The following is a 24,381-nucleotide window of genomic DNA, read 5'->3' on the forward strand; positions in this document are numbered from 1 at the left end:
TGTATTTGATTCTGGTGCCCTACATCTTATATATACATTTTCGTGTCTTAAACTGGATTCTTCCCCTTTCCAAACACCCTACTTCCATATTCCCCACCACTGTCAATAGTGCTTATATTCACCCTATAGACAAACTTTTGATATTGGTGCTGTCTTTGACTCTTCTCCACCAACCACACATGTATTCAGAGATTGCTCAAATCTAGTTGGCACTATCCATTTCTTTGCAAATGATGTCATATTCTTTCTAATGGATGGGTAAAATTTCATTATATATAAATATATAATATATATATATATACATATATACATACCACATTTTTGGTCCATTCATCCAGTAAGGAGCATTTGGGCTATCCATATTTTGGTTATAGGGAAGAGTACAGCAATGAGCATGGTTGTGCAAATGTGTAAATAGCTTTACTGTATCCTGGATTTGTAATCTTTTGGATAAATGGTGTTGCTGGATCACTGGGTAGTTCTGTGTTTAGTTTTCTTTAGAAATCTTCAAGCTGTTTTCCACAGTGGTTGTATCAGTTTACCTTCCCACCAGCAGTAAGGGCTCCTTTTCTCCCACATGTGTCCCAGCCTCTGTTGTCATTTGTATTCTGACTGGGATGAGATGGAATCTCAGTGGTTTTTCTTTTTTAACTTTTTATTGTTACTATAAAGGTGATATACAGTGGGGTTATGGTCACATAGGTCAGGTAAAGAGTGCATTTCTTTTTGAACAATATCACCCCTTCACTTGTTCTCTCCCAGTTTTTCCCTACCATCCCTACCCACAAACAGTGTTGTTTTGGTTTGTGTTTCCTTTATGGCCAGAGATGTTGAGCATTTTTTCATGTGTCTATTCTATTGGTCAGTTTTACTTCATCCTCTTAAGAAGTCTCTGTTTAACTTGTTGCCCACTTATGAGTGGAGACTGGAAGGCCAACGTGGGCAGAAAAGTTGATGACACCCCATGTCCTTGGAAGAAAACTGGCTGTGGGGCACATGCCTGTAATTCCAGCCACAAAAGAAGCCTCCAATAGGCACATTGTGGCTCAGACATAAGCCTAGGAGCCTGGATGGGAAACTAGATTCTTTCTAAAACTAATGATAGTGAAAAACAGGGCTAAAGGTGTGGCTCAGCAGTGTCTAGCCAGCCTAGAAAACAAGTCTCTGAATCAAACCCTAGTGCTACCACAAGAAAGGAAAAGGGAGGAGAGAGAGGGAGGGGGAAGGAAGGAAAGTGTGTGAAGGGGAGGCATTGGAAGAGAAAGAATGAGAGAGAGAGAGAGAAGAAAGAACATATTAGAAAATCTGTTTAACAGTAGTATTTTCAATACTTACCATTATGAGTTTTCTTGTTTTTAGATATGGACGGAACATACTCATTCAGTTTGAAGACTTTGGAAATCACAATGCATTCAGGTTCTTAAGAAAATATCGAGAAAAATATTGTACCTTCAATGATGATATTCAAGGTAAAAAAGGGAAGCTAAGTTTCTGATTCTTACATTTTAAACATTTATAATATACGTTAAAAAATTAAATTTGTTTTTCTTTATAGGGACAGCTGCAGTTGCTCTTGCAGGTCTTCTTGCAGCCCAAAAAGTTATCAATAAGCCAATCTCAGAGCATAAAATCCTATTTCTTGGAGCAGGAGAGGTGAGTGTTGTAAGCTTGTTAAAACTTAAAACTAATGTTCTTCAGAATTGATGTTTATAATAAAGAAGTTGGGGGTATGAATTCAGTACCTCTTTTTCATTTTGTTGGCTTTTTGTTTTGTGCCGATACAAGGGCATGAATTCATCAGCTGGGTACTGTTCTTTAGCTTTTTGGCCCATTGCTAATACTCTACCACCTGAGCCACAGCTTCCACTTCCACCTTTTTTGGGAGGGAAGTGACTAATTGGAGATAAGAGTCTCATGGAAAGTGGAGCGGTAGTTCACATGGTAGAGCACTGTCCTGAGCAATAAAGCTCACAGTCTCAGGGCTGGCTTTGAACCATGATCCTCAGCTCTCAGCCTCCTGAGGAGCTAGGATTACAGATGTGAGCCACCAATGCCAGACTTCAGCACCTTTTACAAAATATGTAATTTAAAATGTTTAGAGAGAATAATCATGACTTAATTTTTGTGTACTTTATAAAGAAGAATAAACCAAATATTACTTAATCTTTTTTTTTTTTTGCCTGTTGTGGGGCTTGAAATCAGTACCTGGGCACTGTCTCTGAGCTTCTTTTCTGCAAGGTACCATTGTGCACTGTACCATTTGCCATAGTACCACTTCAGCTTTTTTTTTTCCTCTGTTTTATGTGGTACTGAGGAATCAAACCCAGGGCCTCACGCATGCAAGGCAAGCACTGTACCACTAAGCCACATTCTCAGCCCTCTAATCTTTCATATATAAATTAATCAAACATTTACATTGGATGCTAGTCTTTTGTTTTTAACCCTGTGTTTTGTTGGGCAGGCTGCTCTTGGAATTGCAAATCTGATCGTAATGTCTATGGTGGAAAATGGCCTCTCCGAAGAAGAGGCACAAAAGAAAATCTGGATGTTTGACAAGAGTGGTCTATTGGTTAAGGTAAAGTTCCAGACTTAAAAACTCAAAAGAGTATCATTCTGATATTTTAGTTGGATTTTTAAAAATATTACCATTTCTTCAAATCATGTATCTCACTGGACTATCCAAACTGCATGTGCATACTCTGTGGACCTTCCTGACACCGATCCTCAAGTCTCATTGTCTTTCATAAGGACTCTTGTTTCATATGCAAATCATATCATCTGTGTTGGCAGAAGACTTAATCATTCTTGCTTTGTCCCCAGGTTCTGTGTGTGTGTGTGTGTGTGTGTGCGTGTGTGTGTGCGCGCGTGTGTGTGTGTATGTATGTGTGTGTGTGTGCACATGCACGTGCGTGCACACATGCATGTGTGATGGTGGGTGAGACAAAAGTGCCCAGCTTGTCCTCTAGGTCTTGAGAAAACAAAGATGAAAAATCTTCAGGCTTAAAGTTTAAAGTAACATGGTTTAAAGTAACAGTAGGTTGAAATGTGCCAGACATTGTAGTATGACTTTACATGTATTATATATGATTGTATTTGGCTGCTCTAAAACTAAATTGCATGTGAAGATAATGATTGGGTTTCAGCCCAAGGCCTTGTACATGTGTGCTAGGCACAAGCTCTACTTCTTAGTTACTCACTGAGCCCTCAAGGAACGTAGAACATCTTAGTGTTCCAGCTAATAGTTGGGCAGGAATTATTGGGGGGTTTTGGCAGGTGGGGGGAGGGGAGGAATGGGCGGTCCTAGGGCTTGAACTCTGGGCATGGGCACTGTCCTGGGCTTTTCTCCTCAAGGCACTCATCACTTGAGCCATAGGTCCACTCCTGGCTTTTTTTGGGGTGGGGGGGGAAGCGGGGTGCGGTCGTGGGGCCTGAACTCTCTGCCTGGGCGCTGTCCCTCAGCTCTTCAGCTCAAGGCTAGCGCTCTACTACTTGAGCCACAACGCCACTTCTGGCTTTTTTCCTTTTTGCTTATGTGGTGCTGGGGAATCGAACCCAGGGCCTCAGGCATGCAAGGCAAGCGCTCTACCACTGAGCCACTTTCCCAGCCCGACTTCTGGCTTTTTGAGGTTATTTGGAGATAAGAGTCTTCACGGACTTTCATAGCCTGGCTGGCTTCAAACTGATCCTCAGATCTCAGCCTCCTGAATAGCTGAGATTACAGACATAAGCCAGTTCTGGCTTTTGAGCAGAAATTATTGAACACTTTGGGCATCATAATCCCCTATAGCAATATAATAAAACTCAGTGCACACTCTCCCAGAAAGTAAGGCATGTATTCCTGAAATCAGTTTATGGGTAGTAAAGAGCTCTCCCCATCAATTACCTCACCACCTTTTATTAGCTTTTTTTTTTTGTCATGAGTCTTGAACTCAGGGCCTTAGGACTGGTCTTGAGCACTTTTCTACGCAAGACTAGTGCTCTACCACTATGAGCCACAGTTCTACTTCTGGTTTTCTGGTGGTTAACTGTATATGAGTCTCACAGACTTTCCTGCCCAAGCTGGCTTTGAACCATGATCCTCAGATCTCAGCCTCCTGAGTAGCTAGGATTATAGGTGTGAGCCACCAGTGCCCAGCTTATTGGCTTATTTTTTTAAGGTAAACAAAACAACTTTATTTGAAAGTGGAAGGAAAATGGAAAGAAAATAGAAAAACCTTTACTTGGAGAGGGGACTAGAGAGGAGTCCCTAGATTATTTTCATTAGCTTGAACTGGGTGACATACTGAAATAAAACTGTTTTGAGAGGTTAGACTGTCCAGTACACAAAGTTCTATTTTCACTTGTCCACATTATAATGACCCTAGTGTTACTTGCCATTCATATTACAAAGCAAGCTATCTCAGTGTACTTTGGGCCAGTGCTGAAATTTCTTCTTCTTCATTCCCAGTAATCTATTAAAACAAGAAACAAAGAAATCATAGTATACAAATGATGGAACTTGAGACTTAAATTACTCATAATTGGAAGTAACAGTAGTTTGAAGTATACTGGTCAAGGACTTTATATGCATTTTCTCCATGAGTCCTTCTGAAAATCCTGGAGCTTTGTTTGTTTGCTGGCTTGCTTCCTGTGAAGCTTAGCAGCAGTCATAGAAACTGAATTTGAAAATGGTCAGGAACTTTTCCAAAGTGATCAGCTGGTATGCAATGGAGATAGAATTCAAATGGCAGTCTACTTTTTGAATCTTGTTCTCTAACCCCCTGAAAATGCTATTTTCCAGGACAGCTGTGACTTCCAAACTTGCTGGTGTATAAAATGTTAACATTTGAAGAGTACCAGTAGCTCATGCCTGTAATCCTGAGATTACTGAGTAACTGAGATCTGAGCATCATGGGTCAAAGCCAGCTTGGATAGGAAAGTCTGTGAGACTTTTATCACCAAAAAAATTAACCATCAAAAAGCTGCATGTGGAATTGTGGCTCAAATGATAGCAAAAGGAAAGCCTAGGGACAGTGCCCAGGCCCTCAGTTTTAGCCCCAGGATCAGCACCAAAACGAGAAGATTTTAAGGCCTCACGTTTTAAGGAAGTTGTTAGAGGAAGAGGTATTTATTAGTATGCAGTTTCATGCTTCATTCTGCCATGGTAGGTTTCATGAAATGTCTTGCAGTCTTCGTTGTAATGTAGAATGAATGCAGAATTGGTAACTACAGTGGGTTTCTCTGGTACTAGTGGGAGGATTCTCTGTTCATCTGTAGGTTTGGAGTTTGTATTTCCTTTGGGATGTGCAAGTACCTTGACCTGTGGGCTTGGCTTCTCATCCCTGCTGATGGTCCTGATCACTGCCAACCATTTTGAGACTTGGAGTGTTTTCCGTTAAGTCTCCATGTAGAGAAGTTTTGGTAATCCTGGGGCAGGCCAAAGAGGCCAGTGTTTGGGTCACTGGATCCTTTGAGGTTGTATTTAAGCCTTTAATTAACTTCTCAGCCAAGTAGTCATGGTCTGCTGTTTTCCCAGCATTTTCTCGTTCTGGGGATATTTGGAGTTCTGGTTGAAAAGTTCACATTTAAGGGGAGCTTTTCTTTGACTGTGGTAAGGATGATGGGTTTCTCATTCTGAATTCCTGCCCCCACCCCATCCCCCCATCCCTGTGGATTTTTTTCTGCTTTAAATCTTTGAGAATTTTTTCATTGTTTTAGCCTGATGGTGCTTTTGTTTTAAAGCTGGGATTTAGGTAGAAAGGCACTACTTTTTAATTTAGCCATCTGGTGCCAGAATGCTCTGTTCCTATTTCTATAAACTCTTGGCAGTAGTAGTCCAGGATATCTATCTGAAGCTCTGAAATCCCAAAGGATTTTTCCTGAAATTCATTTGGTGACAGATCTAATTGACCTGAATTTATCTGGTAGAAAAATGTGATCTGAGCTACTGAGAGGCCTTACTTTAGAAAAAGTAGAGAAGCTAGAGAAGTATGCCAGTGGTAGAGCTTTCACCTAGTACACACAAGGCCCAGGGTTCAATCTTCAACATAGAGCTGCAGTCAGCCAGCCAACCCACTTACCGCTTCACTTCAGAAGTTCGTTCATCCATTTGGCAGAAAGTGATTGTATATTTGTTATATTATCATTTGCTTTTCTAAAATGCGTGTGTCTTTTCACTTAATCTTTAAGATGTACTTATTATAAAATACTGTTTTTTGTTTAATTCAAAAACTTTAGGGGCGAAGTGCTAACATAGATTCCCATCAGGAACCATTTGCTCACCCAGTCCCAGAGTACGTCCCTGATACTTTTGAAGATGCAGTAAATGTACTGAAACCTTCAGCTATAATTGGTAAGTAAAGTTGCTGATAAGTAACACTGTTGCTAATTCTGTTACTGGTTATAACTGCTATATAGGATAAATAAAAATCAGTTGACATTTCACCTAGCCTTTGGCACATACAGTTGTCTCTCAGTGTTTGTGAGGGCTTGTTCCAGGGCCCACTGCAGATTCCAAAGCCTGATCTTGAATGGTGCAGTATCTGCATACAATCTCTGCACTCGTCCTCACGTGTCACTTCTCTCTAGATTACTTACCATACTTTATTCAATGTAACTGCTCTGCAAATAGCTGTTGGACCGTATTGCTTAGGAAAAGTGACAAGAAAAGGTCTGCACATGTTGTTACAGACAATTTTTCTCCTCCAATATTCCACATATGTAGAACCCCATGGATACAGAGAACTGACAATGTATTGTGTGTGTGTGTGTGTGTGTGAGAGAGAGAGAGAGAGAGAGAGTTTTGTTGCCATGCATGAAAACTCTTTTCAAGAGATGTCATTTGCTGGGCACCTTTGGCTCATGCCTGTAATCCTAGCTACTCAGGAAGCTGAGATCTGAGAATCATGGTTCAAAGCCAGCCCAGGCAGGAAAATCTGCAAGACTCTTATCTCCAATAAACTACTCAGAAAAATCTGCAAGTGCTGCTGTGGCTCAAAGCTCAGAGATAGCACACAGGATCAGTGTTCAAGCCCCAAGACTGAGTAGGGGAAGAAAGAAAATAGTATTTATACTTTTAAGTGTTAAAAGCTATATAGTTAACCATGAGTTGCATGTATATTCTCTCTTTATCTCTTAAGAGATAACCCAGCACTCAGGAGACTGAGGCAAGAGGATTATGAGTTCCAGGCCAACCTGAGTTACATAATGAAGCCCTGCATTGAGAGAATAGGGGAGAGTGAGGATTGAAGGGTCTCTTTTAATGTTGCTCAGACTGGCCTCTACATCCTGGGCTTAAGTGATCCACTGCCTCAGCTTCCCAGGTAGCTGGGATTATGGATATATACATGTTTTCCCACTTCTCCTACTGCTTTGCTTTTAAAGTTATTATGACTGTCAGGCTTGAAAATCTTAAACAGACCAAGATTATTTGTCCAACCTTACCATGAAAATACAGTGCAGTGTCAGCTTTGTGTTTGTGACAAAACTTGAAAACATTGAGTGTGTTTTGAGATAGGAATGGAATTGTTGGCTTTGGACTCTTATCAACATAGCACTTAAGTTCTCAGCAGCAAAAGATATGGTTATTTGATTTCCTGGGTTAGCTATAAGTTTGACTGGACAATCTTGCTTATGATTTTAATGCTTTTTTTTTTTTTTTTTTGGGTCCGGTCGTGGAGGCCTGAACTCTGGGTCTGGGCTCTGTCCCTCAGCTCTTCAGCTCAAGGCTAGCGCTCTACCACTTGAGCCACAGTGCTACTTCCGGCTTTTTTCTTTTTGCTTATGTGGTGCTGAGGAATCGAACCCAGGGCCTCATGCATGCAAGGCAAGCACTCTACCACTGAGCCACCTTCCCAGCCCGATTTTAATGCTTTTTATGGAGGAGCCCTGCTGAACATCAAACAGTAACACACAGTCATCAACAATAAGTTCCTGACATTGGGAAAAGTTTCTTCACTAAAAAGGACACTTGCATTGTATAGTGAGAAGGCATCTAACAGTCCTCTAGTCACATTCCTCTCCAAACTCAGTGTGGAAACCCATAAATCTAGTCATTGTTTCTGCAGGGTCAAGAAAATGAAAAGAAAATTTTGGGGGGGAAAACGTGCTCAGTTAAGGCATCTGCTTATCTCTAGACTCTCACCATGGCCTAGGTGTTTTTCCTTTCTGCCCTTATCAGAGCACCTGTTGAAGGTTCTTTGATTTTTCTATTGCTTTAAAAAACAAACTATAGGGGCTGGGAAGGTGGCTCAGTGGTAGAGTGCTTGCCTTGTATGCATGAGACCCTGAGCTCGATTCCTCAGCACCACATAAGCAAAAAGAAAAAAGCCGGAAGTGGCACCGTGGCTCAAGTGGTAAAGCGCTAGCCTTGAGCTGAAATGCTGAGGGACAGCAGCCAGGCCCAGAGTTCAGGCCCCACAACCGGACCTAAAAAAAAACAAAAACAAAAATCTATAATCTGCCTGTATTTTTCTCCTTAGGGGATTAGTATTGGGGTTTGAACTCAGGGCCTTGTGCTTGCAAAGTAGTCTACCACTGAAGTCTTGTCTCAGTCCTTTTTTATTGTAGTTCATTTTCAAGTAGTGCTTTGTGTTTTGCTTCAGCTGGCCTTAGACCATTATATCCCTATCTATGGCCTCACATGTAGCTAGGATCACAAATGTGCATCACCAGGCCCATGATCCTCCTGATCTTGGACTTTGAAGTAAATAGGTTTATTAGTATGACTGGATTCACCCAGCTACATTATATTCACTTGTATCCTCATGGTTTGGTATTGTGACTCAGATTTATAGGGGATTGCTAAAAGGTAAACACAACTGTATCAGAAATTGATTACTCGAGATGATCTGTAATGAGTGCTACATAATTTAACAGTTTTAAGATTTTAAAACCTGTAATGCTAGTGACTCATGACTATAATCCTAGCTATTTAAGGAGGCTGAGATCTGAGGATTGCAGTTTAAAGCCAGCCTTGGTAGCAAAGTCCCTAAGACTTATTTCCAATTAAGTACCAAAAATCCAGAAATCGAGCTGTCGCTCAAGTGGTAGAGCACTATCTTTAAACAAAAAAGCTAAGGGGCAGAACCCAGGCTGAGTTTAAGCCCCAGTGTTGATACACACAAAAAGAAAAAAAAGATTTTAAGACATTTTATTTTTATCTTCTGTTTTAAAATAACACAAATTTTGTCATTCTAACCTTTCTTAAATGTGTTGTTCAGCAGTGTTAAGTATGTTCCCACTATTGGACAGCCAGTCTCCAGAACTCTTTGCATCTTATAAACATGTACTTCTATACTCATTAGACAGTAATTGCATGTCCCAGCCGCGCCAGCCACCATCGCTCTTTCTTCCTCTGAGAATATGACAGTTCTTGGTACTTCCGATAAGTGGACCATTTTACTTGGCTCAATGTCCTAAAGGCTCATGCATATTGTGACAGGTTTTATCCAGAGAAAATGAGGGAAATAATCTAATCCTCTTTTTCCTTTTAATTTCCCTTGATATACTGTGCGTGTGGTACCCAGATATCTAAGTGAACATTTCAGTATTTCATTACTTTTCTTTTCAGATTTTTGATTGTTTTCCCATAGTATTCACTCCAATTTTGTATTCAAAAATCTACTATTTTATTTTATTTTTCGTCAGTTGTGGGGGCCTGGGCACTGTCCTACAGCTCTTCAGCTCAAGGCTAGTGCCCTACCACTTGAGCCACAGTGCCACTTCTGGCTTTTGTGGTACCTGAGGAATCGAGCCCAGGGCTTCATGAATGCGAGGGCAAACACTCTACCCCTAGCCAACTTCCCAGCCCTCAAAAATCGCTATCTTTTATGATGAGAGTTTCTATGGCTTTGTAATGGTGAAGGTATTGTAGAAATGTTGTTGGTAAGAATTGCTTTCTTACACTTGTGCTGAGCTTGATTTTTCCTATATGTTACAGGAGTTGCAGGTGCTGGCAGGCTTTTTACTCCTGATGTAATCAAAGCCATGGCGTCTATTAATGAAAGACCTGTAATATTTGCATTAAGTAATCCTACCACTAAGGCTGAGTGCACACCTGAAGAGGCCTATACACTTACAGAGGTATTAGTCAATGATAATCATATGACTCATTGAATCTGTTATTTTCTATTAGATTATTACTTACACGTTCTTGCACTTAGTGGTTTTGCTAGAGAGTGCCACATGCATCCTTGGGTCACCAAAGTCTGATATTGATTGCTTGAACTGATTCTGGAAAGCTGCTACTTTACAACTCCATCTTAATGCCCCCAGGCTGTCTGTATTACTGTTGCTTCTCTGTGTGTTTTAAAGTCAAAAGACACTTATTTTTATAGAGAAAATTTTCATTTAGACTCACCTATATTTAAATCTCTTGATATATATTCCTTCTATCTATGTCTCTAAGATCAATTTTCCTCCTACAAGTTCCTACCAGAACTTCTTAAGTCTGAATTCTCCTGAATTTTTTCTTATTTTACCTTCACTTCAAAGTATATTTTCACTTTGCTTAGAAGTAAAATTTGGCAGATATTTTGGTTTTTTTTTGTGTGTTTTTACATCTTTATTTTTTTTAATATATTTTTATTGTGAAAATACTGTACAGAGGGGTTACAATTACATGGGTAAGATAATGAGCACATTTCTTATCAAGCATTGTAGCCTCCTGCTTTGTTTCCCCTTCCCGTCCCTTCGTATCCTTCCCCCCCTCCCCCCCGTCCCTCCCCCCCAAAGTTGTAAAGCTCGTTTTTCGACATAAGGACTTGTACATCTCTCATTGTTGCAATGGGTCCTCCTGAGATACTTTGTTTTTAACATTTTGCAGATACTGCTTTGTTGTCCAGGCTATACAACAAAGAATACTCATTAGTCTTAAGGTATAATGTTAATTTTCAGGTTTGAGAAAAGGAGAAAACAAAGCAATATATAAACACTGAAAATGTTACATGATCAGGTATTGTGGCAGTTGGTTCTATAGTGTTGTTTGGAGATACTTCAATTTTCTATACATGATCTTTTAGCCTAACCTGTAGATATTGTTATTTTAGTAAATTCTTAAGTGATAGTAGTTATTTCAGTTACTCTTTATCATTCTAAGATAAAATTATACTGTTTGAGCAATGTTATTTTTCCTGGCTCTGACTTATTTGGGGGGAGAGGAAATATTTAATACATAAAAGATTTTGGGGGCATTTAGGAATCATGAAGATGCAAATAACATTTATTATATGCCATTATAAATCCTAGTACTAAGATCAGATGAATATAAGAAGTTGAAAGCCTTTTCTTTGTTCTTTTCTCCTGGTTTTTTGTTTTTGTTTTTGCAACAGGTCTCACTGCAGCCTGGTATTTGGGATCTGCTTGCCCCAGCTTCTTGAGTGCTGCAGTACAGGCCTATGCTACTCTTTTCCTGTGGTGTGATGACACCACATGCCTCATATATAAACTGATTCCTGAGGGGAGCTATATCTTTGTAGTGTAACATTCATGAAGTATCTAAAAATATTTCAGCCTTAGTTTCTGATTTTATATTATTTTATGTGCTTGAACTGGGACTCTAGGCCTCGTGTTCTTTCTTAGCTTTTTCACTCAGACCAGGTACTCTACCACTTGAGCCGCTCCTCTACTTCTGGCTTTTTGGTGGCTAATTGGAAATAAGAGTCGACTGAGGCTGGCTTTGAATCACTGTCCTCAGATTTCAGTTTTCTGAGCAGCTAGAATTACATATTTGAGCCATTGGTGCCCAACTTTTAATCAATGAAATGAAAATAATAACAAGCACAGAAGATCTTCCATGAGAGTTAAATTAACTTGGGTAACACCTGTAAAGCTCTTGGTACAGAACCCAAAATAACAGATGTAGCATACATGATAGTAATTAATTTTGAAATTTCCCCCTTCCTTTACAGGTGTTTGTATCAATCTTTATTATTTGGAATTATATTTATACACCATTTTAATTTTACTAATCATTTTAATTTTACAAAGAAAATAGAAGTTTCAGGGTTTTAAAAGTTGATTAATGAGCATCATTCAATTTTATTTGAATGCATTCTCTGCATAAAACCAGCCTCATTCCAATAGAAGGATTTTGATAGGAAGATATGTTATATAATAAATGATACCTGTTTCTGGGTAACTATTTGTGTAATTGACAACAGGATTTAGCTCTGAATTCACCTTAGTTTTCTCATGCATGTAAAGGAACAAAGTTGAAATGGTTTGATTTCATTAGTAGCAAAGCTGATATTATTTTAAGTAACAAAGCTGATACTATTTAACGTCATCAACAGGGAAGATGTTTGTTTGCCAGTGGCAGTCCATTTGGGCCAGTAAAACTCCAAGATGGAAGAGTCTTCACACCAGGCCAAGGGAACAATGTATATATTTTTCCAGGTAAATGCCCCCATTATTTATGTTACAAGTCAGTAGTCAATTACATGAAAGTGCTTAATGGAATTTTTTTGGCACTTAAGGTTCAAATGAGCCACAGTGTTCAAAGAATTTTATTATGACTATACAGGGAAACTCAATTTAGCAAGTCGGCTTGTTCTTTTTTCTCAGGATATTCATTCATAGCATTAACCAAACTTGTTTTTATTATAGAATTGAAATGGTACATGGTTCATTAAATGCAGAGGAACAGAATGGCATAAAATTGCTTACCCCTCTGTGTTTCCTTTGCTACCTCCTTATCACAGTTCTCACAGGAAACTCCTGTCAGTGGTTTGCTCTGACTTTTTCTGGTCGGAAAAAAATCAGTCACATCCACTTAATTCCCTTTGTCCAGATTCTTCTAAATCCACCGTACATAGGAACTTGCCTCTGAACTATAGGTCACAGTGCACACAGACCTTCTATTGCCTCTCTTCCCTGTCTGCTCACTTTGTCTTACTACTTTGAGCTCTCTAGACTCTATTTACTTTTATCTTTATATAACCTACTTAGAGATTATGATAGCAGTTTTCACAGTTTGCAAAATGCAAAATAAAATCTGTTGTTTAGCGTTCTTCTCATTGGTAGCTAATATTTTTTTGAGTCAAGAGTCTCACCCATCTTCGTTAGTCTCGGTTCGTTTCAAACTCCCAGTCTTCCTGCCTCCACCTCCCTAGTGATGGGGACAAAGGTTTTGACTTTGTGTTTTACTGTTTTTTGTGCTTTGCCTATGGATTGTGATTATTCAAAATCATGATTTATAAGAACAGAAAATTTCATAATAATACTAATATAATCTCCAATTAGACTGGTAATTTGATAAATATACTAACACATAATTCTGTATCACTAAGTTTCTGAGACTTAAACTCTTTCAAGTGTATGAAATGTAAGGAACTTTCATTTCTTGTCAGCTCTCTTCCTTTCTTACTGATTTTAGTCTGCAGCTAACTATTTCTTCTATCCCTTCTTCTCTCTTCTACATGGTGGACTATGCTACTCCATTCTCTGTCTTCTGTGAATGCAATGTGTATATCTTTGAACAAGCTTGAAAAACACAAACACTTTCTGAATTTCTACAAGTCTGAAAATGATGTTATTTTGTCCTCTGACTTGACAGTTTAAGCAGAGATTTGTAAAGTCACAGTCAGTGTCCTCACACTCTTGGTGACTTTCCTTTGGTTTCACTTTTAGTTAAGTCCAGCAGAGATGATGGGAAATCTAGCCAATGAGATTCTTCTTCCTTTACATGTCTAAGGGTTTTTCCTTTCCCATAATCTTTCTTTTTAAATTTCTAAAATCATTGTGGGATGCATCTAAGTTTGAGTTTATTGCCATTATCATACATGTCTATGACAGAATAATTTCACTATAGAAACATCTCTTCATCTTTTCCTATGGAATTTATGTCAAACCATGGTTGCATTTGGAGTTCTCTGCTACTATATTGACATTATTTATTTATTTGGTGCTACTAGTGGGGTTTGAACTCAGGGCCTGGGCACCCTCTTTAGTTTTTTGCTTCAGGCTGGTACTCTACCATTTAACCTAGCTCTACTTCCTGCTTTTTTTCTGGTTAATTGGAGATAAATATCTCATGGATTTTCCTGCCCCAGGCTGGCTTCAAACTGAGATCCTCAGATGGCAGCCTTCTGAGTAGCCAGTAATATGGAGATGAGCCACAAGCACCCAGCTTAACTTTTAAATGTTAATTCACATTGTTGCCTTGTCTTTTTTGTTCTGAACTCCAGGACCCAGCTCTTTTTCTGAAGGCTAGTGCTCTACCACTTTGAGCCACAGTGCCACTTAATGGAGATACGAGTCTCACCAACTTTCTTACCCAGGCTGGATTTGAACTGTGATCCTCAGATGTCAGCCTCCTGAGTAGCTAGGATTACAGGCATGAGCCACCAGTGGCTGGCTGCCTTGTCTAATCTTTTTTATCTGATAATGTTAGAGACTTCTATGGCATTTCTTCCTTTCATCCATAGCTGTTCTTTTTTTTTTTTTTAAAGTACTTCTAGTATTTGTAAATCAATAAGCTATTTAGCTTGTGAATATCCTTGTGCTTTTGTATATTACCTTCTCCCTCTGTAGCTATGATTTTCTGTTGGCACCTGACATCTACAATAGAAACTCTTTCATCATCAATGATTTCTGTCTAGAAATGACAAAAGCAATCTGATTGTACTTAATAGGATTTCCATGGTATGAAGGTTGATTTTTAGCATGCCATTTTTGTGTCATAAAATCTGGCATCTGATTATTTCTATACAATATTTTTAAAATCCTAACTTTATTAAAATTATTAGCATTACAAATACCAATATGAAAAGTCATCTGGTAGTGCAGCTAAAAATAGACCTACAAGTAGGAGACTTGGCTTTGGGTCTTTATATGAAGAAATTTAAAACCTCAGCTCTGATAATGTTGGAATTGCCCATCTAGTTACTGGTAACAACTGAATCAAGTGAAAAACAAGAACAACCTTTAAAAAGTCAAAAGGTTCCCGGCACTGGTGGCTCACACCTGTAATCCTTACTACCCAGGAGGCTGAGATCTGAGAATCATAATTTGAACTCAGTCCAGGCAGGAATGTCCATGAGACTCTTTTTTTTTGGGGGGGGGGGGCGGTCATGGGGCCTGAACTCTGGGCCTGGGCGCTGTCCTTCAGCTCAAGGCTAGCGCTCTACCACTTGAGCCACAGCGCCATTTCCGGCTTTTTTCTTTTTGCTTATGTGGTGCTGAGGAATCGAACCCAGGGCCTCAGGCATGCAAGGCAAGCGCTCTACCACTGAGCCACCTTCCCAGCCCCACATGAGACTCTTATCTCCAGTTAATCACCAGAAAGTTAGAGGTGGAGCTGTGGCTCCAAATGGTAGAGCAGTAAGCTTGAGCAACAAAGCTTAAGGATAGCACCCAGTCTGAGTTCAAGCCCCAGGACTGATGGAAGGAAGGAAGGAAGGAAGGAAGGAAGGAAGGAAGGAAGGAAGGAAGGAAGGAAGGAAGGAAGGAAGGAAGGAAGGAAGGAAGGAAGGAAGGAAGGAAGGAAGGAAGGAAGGAAGGAAGGAAGGAAGGAAGGAAGGAAATTATAAGTTGACTCTTAATAAAAGATTAGGGGGGGGACTTGTGTCCTGAAATATTACGATTGATAAAGAATGACTTGTTGACTTGCATAATGTCTCCTAGCTTAGAACACATGCCCACTTGCTGTTTAGAGTGAATTGAAGAAAAAGGATTAGGGAGAGAACTCTAGTTAAGTGAGCCAGCATTTGAAGCAGTTTTGTATTACATATTCATTGGTTAGGAAGTTAAGTGGCCTGGAGGCAAAACTATTGTCATGGAAAATACTGGCACCTCATCCAAATCTGACACCTGTCAAAGAAGATTCTGGAGAACATTCTCCCAACGTTGGCTGAAAGCCTACAAAACAGCACTTTGAGCTGGACACTGGTGGCTCAAGCCTGTAATCCTAGCTACTCAGGAGGCTGAGATCTGAGGATTGCAGTTCAAAGGCACCCCCACAGTAAAGTCTGTGAGAACTCTTTTTTCCAGTAAACCACTCAGAAAACCAGAAGTGGCGATGTGGCTCAAATGGTAGAGCACTCACCTTGAGCTGAAGAGCTGAGGGACAGCACCCAGGCCCAGAGTTCAAGCCCCACAACCAACTAAAACCAAAACAAAACAAAAACCCAGCACTTTGGAATGCAGGTGTGCTTGACAGCAACAGAGGCTCATCCAGAAAACCCAAAGCTTCTGGATTGCCAGTGCCCAGCAGAAACCAACAAAAATCTCTGAAACACACTATCTTAGTTCTTGAACGATTTGTATTAATAAAGTTGCAGAGTTTGAATTCCCATTTCCTGCATAGGGAACAGGAAATGGTTCTCTTCTATTTCTCTTTACTTTTAACCCTGTTATCCTAAATTAAATCTATTCTAAAATTTTCAAAAAGGAAATCTGCAAATACAACCCCTGTTAAACATAAAAGACTAATAAGTCATTTGAAGAGACATGACGATATAAACCAAACCCAGTAGAAACCACAATAAAAACAACTATGTTGAAACTTTACATGTAAGTGCTATAAAACAACTATCTTTATTGTGTTCATGTCAATAAAAGCCAAACTTGAAAACTTCAGTCAAAAGTCAAAAATGGTCAGCGGTGCACGGCACATGCTTGTTATTAATAAGGAAGGTGAGTTCCAGACCGCCCTGGGTTAAGAAAAAAAAGTCACAGTTGTAGAATTGAAAAAGAATACTAATATAGATCAAGAATTGAGTGACTGAGGTTTATAGCAGATTGGATCAAAGAGAATCAAGTGGAGGAGGTTATGTTAGAAAAAAAACGAAGGCAGAATGAAGCAGATAAAAAGGGAAGTACAGAAAAACAGATAAGAATACATCTTTAATTGTATTTTTTAATTAAAATCGTAGAAGAAAGTGACAGTGAGTCAAAAACAATGCATACCTCCTAGCTGAGAGTATGTCAGAACTGATAAATGATCGTAGCTATCCAAGAAACTTACAGAAACCTCTGCAAGCAATCAACACTTCTGAATCTCATTGTGAGGCTTATAAAAATCATAGCATGAGCTCCCAGAGTAGAAGCATTTCCTCCAAAGGGGCAGCTGTGAGATGGACATTATCCCCTACAGCAGTAAGCTGCCAAAAGGCGGTGGGATGGTCTGTTGTGGCTTGCTTACAGGAAATACATGCCAGCCCAGAATTCATTGCTCAGTGACAGCGTTTCTCAAAAATTAAGGCAAATTGAAGACATATTCAGAAAAATAAAAAACAGAATTCACCACCTCCAGACTTGTATGAAAGGCAAAGAAATCATGCTACTTAGGCAGAAAGAATATCATCCCAGATAGAAGCTCTGAGATATAAGAAGTCATGAACACAGGAACTTGAGAATGTGTGGCAAATCAGAACCCATGTGGTTTACAGAGAACAGAACAGTGATGAGGTAGTTTTTTTTAAAAACGTAGAGATTAAATGCACAACAAAGCTTTTTCCATTATGTGGAATTAAACTATTATGAGAGGGTGTGTGAACTAGCAGGAAAACACAAGAAAAACTAATGAATGGTGTTAGGTACTGATGGCTCATGCCTATAATCTCAGCTACTCAAGAGGAAATTACATTGGAAGGACCCACCACTGAGTATCAAATATAGTTGAAATACACCTCAAGGAACGGTACTATGAAATCCTGGAACATCAGATACAAAAGTCAAGCTCCTGCATACTTGTAGATGTAAAAACAAAACACAGTTGTCTGATGAGGCTTTAGGCTCAGATGAACATTGGATTTGTCACTAGCACTGGACGCTAGGTACCACCTCAAAGTCCTGCAGGAAATTTTCAAACCAGAGTTCCAAACCCAGAATATGGACTAAGTAGAAAGATGTAAATAGACATACCAGAAAGGCAAGGTTTCAAATAATACATCTCCCACAAGCAGATTTTTAGACAAACACCAAAGAGCCTGCCCTGCCAGAGAGTAACAAAACACTGAGAGGAAGAAGGGGAATTCGGAAATGATTCTGAAAGAAACAGTTCCCATGCTGCTAAAAGAGTTTCCAAAATGACAATCCCCAGTTGGAATGGAGGATCACCTGACCAAATTGGAGCTCTAACAGAAGAGGGAATACCAGCTATCCAAGATAGAAGATGGTTTAGAAAACTGAAGAATGAAATAAAATGCTAAGCACAAAAAAAGTCAAAGTAAATGGAGTAAGAGGGCAATAATTAACGTCAGGGGAAACAAGTTTTGAAAAAGAAGGCAATAATCATGATACAATGTTAACACATGGCTCAGTTGTGAATCACATATGAGATCATAATATAAACATTGAACATAGACTGAACCTATTGTATTGGGAAGAAAGAAAAGGCTGGAAATAGGAAAGAAAACTAAATATCACAAAAAAAAAGTGATGGTCTCTAGCCCCCACCTCCAACCCCACAATATAACCAAGTTAGTTAAGGGTGAGAAATCTTAAAATAATAAGCTAAAAGAATTTGAAGTAGTCGCCTCTATTGAACAAGTAATGGAGGGTTAGGAATAGTCTGTGGAAACTTGTGGGGGGTTTTTCATACACATACACAAACTAAAGTTATTTCTTTAGTGGATAAGAATTGTAAGTTAATACAGATAATTTAATGTGAATTTAACTCAGATTATGTTTTCTTCTGAGATTGTGATTTGGTGAATAGGCATTTATTTGCTGTAATAGTAGTTTGGCACCATTTGTAATTTTTTTTCTTCTAAGATCTCTTTTTTAAAGAAATATTTGTATTGTTATTATGAAGGTGATGTGCAGAGGGGTAACTGTTTCATAATTCAGGTAATGAGTACATTTCTTTTTTAGATAGTATCACCCCTTCCTTAGCTTTCTCCCAGTTTTTTCCTCCCTTCCTACCTACAAGTTACATAGTTCATTTTTACCCTAGTGTCCAAGGAGTACCACTGCTACCTTTCTGCATTTGTAAAGTAGCTTTACTAAATTTCTTAAAATGTATTTCAGGTGTGGCTTTAGCTGTTATTCTCTGTGAAACCCGACATATCAGTGACAGTGTTTTCTTAGAAGCTGCAAAGGTAAATGTTTCAAATATTGTTTATTTTGTAAAGGATGAATTACAAAGATGAATGGATCTTCAAAGTAGAGAGAATAGGTTAGATTTGCTTTATTAATGGAAAGGAAGTTAACTGTCCATTACTTTGTCTATTTTAACAGATGTTTATAAACCATGAATCCTTTTGTATTCACAGCATTTAGACTGTATCTGTATTTTATAGACATCCATATCTGCCTGTGTGGGTGCATACATGTGCACATACACATGTATATGAAGGTAGCGTTGTGATTACACAAGTAAACTAGAATTCTTTCTCTGTATTTAATGGGTAATACTGAAGTTTGGAGTACTGACCTCAGACTTCACAATAGGAATTATGAAACATTCCAGTTAATACTAATACTAATGTCTGTTTTCTTATTGGCTGTTGGTATTATGCCAGGCTCTGTGGGTACCAAGCAGAATGTATCAGTAAGCCTTTAAATTTCTTTATTGTTTAGTGGTGAATAATTCTAATTCCTGTAGTGGTCCAGTATATTCCTGTAAGAAACAAGCATTTAATTATCTTTTTTTCTAATTTTTAAAAATTTTCCATTTTACTACATGCTTCTGTTAAACACTAGTAAAATTCTGTCTTCTCTTCAGGCATTGACAAGTCAATTAACAGATGAAGAGTTAGCCCAGGGGAGACTTTACCCACCACTTGGTAATATTCAGGAAGTTTCTGTTAACATTGCTATTAAAGTAAGTGACTTATATGTCTTCACATATATGTTAATAGCATCTTCTTTCACAAATAATACAAGTCATTAGAAATAAATTTGAAACATTTCAAAGTGTGCAGAGAATGGCTAGCCTCACTCTTTTCTTGTTTGTAATCAAGTATGTGTCACATGCAGTAACTTGTGCCTAGTTTTGCAATGCATTTAAACACTAACTGAACTTTTGCATTTAATAATAAACTTTTCTATGTCAGTCAGTAATTATTTTCATATCTGGCCATTAGTGCTTCATTTATATTATGGTGTATTGTAATTATTTCTCTGGGGTTTTTTTTGTTGTTGTTTTGTTTGTTGGTGGGTCATGGGGCTTGAACTCAGGGCCTGGGCACTATCCCTGAGCTCTTCTGCTCAAGGCTAGCACTCTACCACAGCTCCACTTCAGTTTTTGAGTATTTAATTGGAGATAAGAATCTCACAGAGACTTTTGTGCTTGGGCTGGCTTCAAACCACAATCCTTAGATCTCAGTCTCCTGAGGAGCTGGGATTACAGGCATGAGCCACCAGCACGTGGCCACTTCTCTGTTTTTTAACGTTGATCACAATGCTGGTGATCAGACCTAGGGACTGCATGCTAAGCAGGTGCTCTATCACTTAGCTACATCCCCATGCCTGTAATGGTTTTTCTTTAAGTTAAATTCTAGTTACGGGATATGGTGCAGGCTCTCAGTTCAGTTCTAGTACCCCACCAACCCCCACCCCCAAAAAAGAAATTCTAATTATAAGAACAAAAGGTATGCTTTAATGTTATCAAATATTTCCACAGGGAAAAATAGCATTAATTTATAATATACTGTTAGATATCAGTATTTCTTTAATTAACCTTTTTTTTTGCCTGTTACTTCATAATCATGAACATCAAACTGGGTGCTAGTCAGTAGCTTATGAATTTTAATCTAAGCCACTCAGGAAACTTAGATCTGAAGATAAGTTCAAAGGCAGCCTGGGCAGAAAAGTCCATGAGACTGTTCTCTCCAGCAAAAAAAAAAAAAAAAAAAAAAAAATTCTGTCCTGTTAGGCTAACTTCTTTTTTGTCATATGACTTCAAAAGAAAAGTCATTTGTTGAGGCTTCTTTTGTTTGTTTCTGTTGATGTTTGAGACTCTGCTCTAAATGTATGGGATGTAAGAAGCCAAAAGAAAACCCAAAGAATTTCCTACCATGTAGTTCTCATCCCATAGTCCTCTGCTAGTCTGCCTTCTCTCCTCCTTTTAGAGTGGTCTTGTGATTGTTGCCAAGAAATATACTACCCTGAGATTTTAGTTTTATAGTAAACCCTTAGTATTTGTATGTACATAGTACACTGAGTAATAGTACATTCAGGAAAATACACAAGTGTTCAGGATGTATAAAGTTCAGTATTGTGATGAGAAAGCTTAATTTGTTTTTCCCCTAACACTGTCTGACTTGTGTTAAAGACATGCCACCTTTCAACAAATCTAAATATTTTGCTTTATTAAATTGGACATCTTTATAGCTTGGGAAGAAAACTATATATTTTTTAATTTTTTTAAATTTTTATTTATTCTTGCTAGTCCTGGAGCTTGAACTCTGGGCCTGGGCACTCTCCCTGGACTCTGTTTATTTGTTTGTTTGTTATTTGGTTAGCCATGGCACTTGAACTCAGCCTGAACACTGTCCCCAAGCTTTTTCACTCAAGGCTAGTGCTCTACTACCATGAGCCACAGCACCAGTAAAGGTTTTCTGTTGATTAATTGGAGATAAGAATCTCTTGTATTTTCATGCCTAGACTGGCTTCAAATCGTGATCCTCAGATCTCAGCCTCCTGAGCAGCTTTGTGGTAATCCTAGCTACGTAATCCTAGCTACGTAGGAGGCAGAGACCCGGAGGATAGCAGTTAGAGAGCAACCAGTACAAGACTTCCTTGAGACCCTCCATCTCAACCAATAAAAGCTGGGTATGGTGGTATGTGCCTGCCATCTCAACTCTTGAGAAGCATATTAGAGGGATTGTAGTCCAGGACCCACCTAGATTAAAAAATGTGAAGCCAGGCACCAGTGGCCAATGCCTATAATCCTAGCTACTCAGGAGACTGAGATCTGAGGATCACAGTTCAAAGCCAGACCAGGCAGGAGAGTCTGTGAGACTTATTTCCAATTAAGCACCAGAAAACTGGAAATGGCCCTGTGGCTTAAGTGGTAGAGTGCTAGCCTTAAGCTGAAGAGCTCAGTGACAGTATCCAGGCCCAGAGTTCAAGCCCCATGACTGACCCCTCCTCCCAAAAAAAGTGAGTTTATTCAAAATAAATAATACAAAAAGATTGGGGGTGTGGCTAAAGTGCCTGCTTAGCAAGCTGGAGTATAGAGTTCAAACTCTATACAGCCAGAAGAAGAAAAAGAAGAGGAGGAAGAGGAACTTTAAGAGTAGTAACAAGCTGGGCACCAGTGGCTCACACCTGTAATCCTAGCCACTCAAGAGGCTGAGATATGAGGATCACAGTTCAAAGCCAGCCTGAGCAAGAAGGTCTGTGAGACTCTTATCTCCAGTAAACCACCCAAAAAAACAGCAGTGACTGCTGTAGCTCAAGTGATAGAGCGCTTACCTTGAGCTGAAGAGCTGAGGGATAGTGTTCAGGACCTGAGTTCAAGCCCCATAACCAACCAAAAAAAAGAAAGAAAAGAAAAGAGTAGTAACAATTAGAAGCAAAGGAGAAAATTAAAACTGGTTTTTCTTTTTGAGAACTTAACTATATGAAACAACTACCTGGGAAGAAGCTTTTTATACTCCTCAGTTGACGTAAGACTAAGACACTCATGACTTTGTTGAAGAGATCAGAAATCCACTCAAGCCACCTTGCCTTGAGCCTCCAATCTTTGATTCATAATATGTTTTCTGATTCTAAATCTGAATCCTAGAATGAAAACATCTGGTTCAATGCAGGTTAGGTTTTCTCCCTATCAGGTGGTTCTGACTAGGTAGTGGAGTTCCCTATACACAGAAGTCCCCCAAGACTACCTTTCCAGTAGGGCTGTGGAGAAGGGCAGGCTGGGCAAATCACCCAAGTGTCTGCTGGACTGACCTACAGTAGAACTGAAATCCATGAAATAAATGTATCAAAGAAATGCTAATAGTTCTTCTCTGGGTCAGGGGAAGTGAGTAAAGCACATTAAATGTATGAGACGGCAGTTGATTTTTGTTTTATCTTTTAAGCTTAAAAGTTTTCAAATGTTTTAAAATAAGTCAAAATAGTATTTTTTTGTCTTGAGAGATAAAAATACCGTTGTTCAAAGTTCATTTGCATGTGTTCTAATGGCACATACTTTTCTGATAGGATCACACACAGGACCTTCACAGTAATCTTCCTTTTTTTTTTTAACAGGTTACAGAATACCTGTATGCTAATAAAATGGCTTTCCGATACCCAGAACCTGAAGACAAGGCCAAATATATCAGAGAGAGAATATGGCGAAGTGAATATGATTCCCTGCTGCCAGATGTGTATGCCTGGCCAGAAGCTGCATCCCGCCCTCCCCTGATAACAGAATAGAAGCGCTCTACCAATACTGTCCATGCTTCAGGGAACTCTGCCTTTTTTTGTTAAGGCAAAGATAATGTTCTCATATTTATGATGTCATGTTTTATTTTTCCTCATATGAAGTTCTTGACTTTTCCCCCCACAAATTACATGTGTGTTGGAGGTAGATGTGTTGATGGCAAGGAATTACCCTACAGTCAAATAATCGGAATGCTTTGGTTTCAGTGTTTGCCCCTACAAGAGATGTTAAAAATGTATTTGTGGCTGTCTTCACTTGTACTCTTCTTCTTCATGCTTGCCAAGGTATTTGTTCTTTGCAGTAATTATCTTTCACTCACTTATTTTGGGGGCACTAAAATAGAAACTTCCATGGGCATGAGAATTTTGAGAAGCCAGTAAAGAAAATTTGTCACTATCTAAATACACACACACACACACACACGTGTATATGTGTGTGTGTGTGTGTGTATGTGTGTATTTTATCTTCAGGCGCTGAAATTCCTTTCTAGTAGACAGATCTGGGAAAAAAAATACAAAAAAAAAAATCCTTGCTTATTTTCTAGATCTGAATCAAGGTTTAACCAACATTATGAGAGGGTAATAGGAACTTAGGAACTACTACTGTTGCCTGTAGGCAAATAAAAGTCATTTGAAAGAACAATGTATAAATATCACTTTTATTTAATAATACCATAAATTTAATAGTTTTACATATACTATCTTATTGCCCAACTAGAAATTTAGTTCTGTTTATGATCAAAACACAGTTTCATTCTTTGAACTTCCTTCCAGTTGATGGAGTATATGATACTTCATGCATATATCATGTCTAACATCATGTGACTTTTTGAAAATAAATGATAGTCTTGTTTCACATGTGAATGAGTTGTATTTAACTAAAGAGACTATACCCTTATTGCAACAGTGATGATCTTTGTTACTTGAAATAATGTTGGGGTTCATTTGGGGCCATCCTTCATTATTACTAAAAGTGACAGCACTTTCTGTGTCTACTACTTTTCAGAGCTAATTTGCATACGGTAGGTTTTCAGACAAGGAAATGCCACTCTTAATCTAAAGGAGGATTCAAAAGTATCCAAACAA

General features: G+C 38.8%; 1 protein-coding gene across 1 annotated transcript in view; it reads left to right on the forward strand.

Annotated features, from left to right (window-relative positions):
• The window catches only part of Me2 (malic enzyme 2), a 58,959-nt gene extending 34,800 nt beyond the window's left edge, over window positions 1-24,159 (forward strand). Inside the window, exons 8-16 of the mRNA XM_042675366.1 lie at window positions 1,360-1,469; window positions 1,556-1,653; window positions 2,462-2,575; window positions 6,217-6,331; window positions 9,920-10,062; window positions 12,273-12,375; window positions 18,952-19,022; window positions 19,649-19,747; window positions 23,122-24,159. Of these exons, the coding sequence (XP_042531300.1) occupies window positions 1,360-1,469; window positions 1,556-1,653; window positions 2,462-2,575; window positions 6,217-6,331; window positions 9,920-10,062; window positions 12,273-12,375; window positions 18,952-19,022; window positions 19,649-19,747; window positions 23,122-23,289 (1,021 nt within the window). The 3' untranslated portion in view covers window positions 23,290-24,159. The remainder of the gene's footprint in view (window positions 1-1,359; window positions 1,470-1,555; window positions 1,654-2,461; window positions 2,576-6,216; window positions 6,332-9,919; window positions 10,063-12,272; window positions 12,376-18,951; window positions 19,023-19,648; window positions 19,748-23,121) is intronic.
• The last annotated feature ends 222 nt before the right edge of the window (window positions 24,160-24,381 follow it).

This window comes from Dipodomys spectabilis, unplaced genomic scaffold (genome assembly GCF_019054845.1).
Source record: "Dipodomys spectabilis isolate Male_0828 unplaced genomic scaffold, ASM1905484v1 ptg000024l, whole genome shotgun sequence".
Taxonomy (NCBI): domain Eukaryota; kingdom Metazoa; phylum Chordata; class Mammalia; order Rodentia; family Heteromyidae; genus Dipodomys; species Dipodomys spectabilis.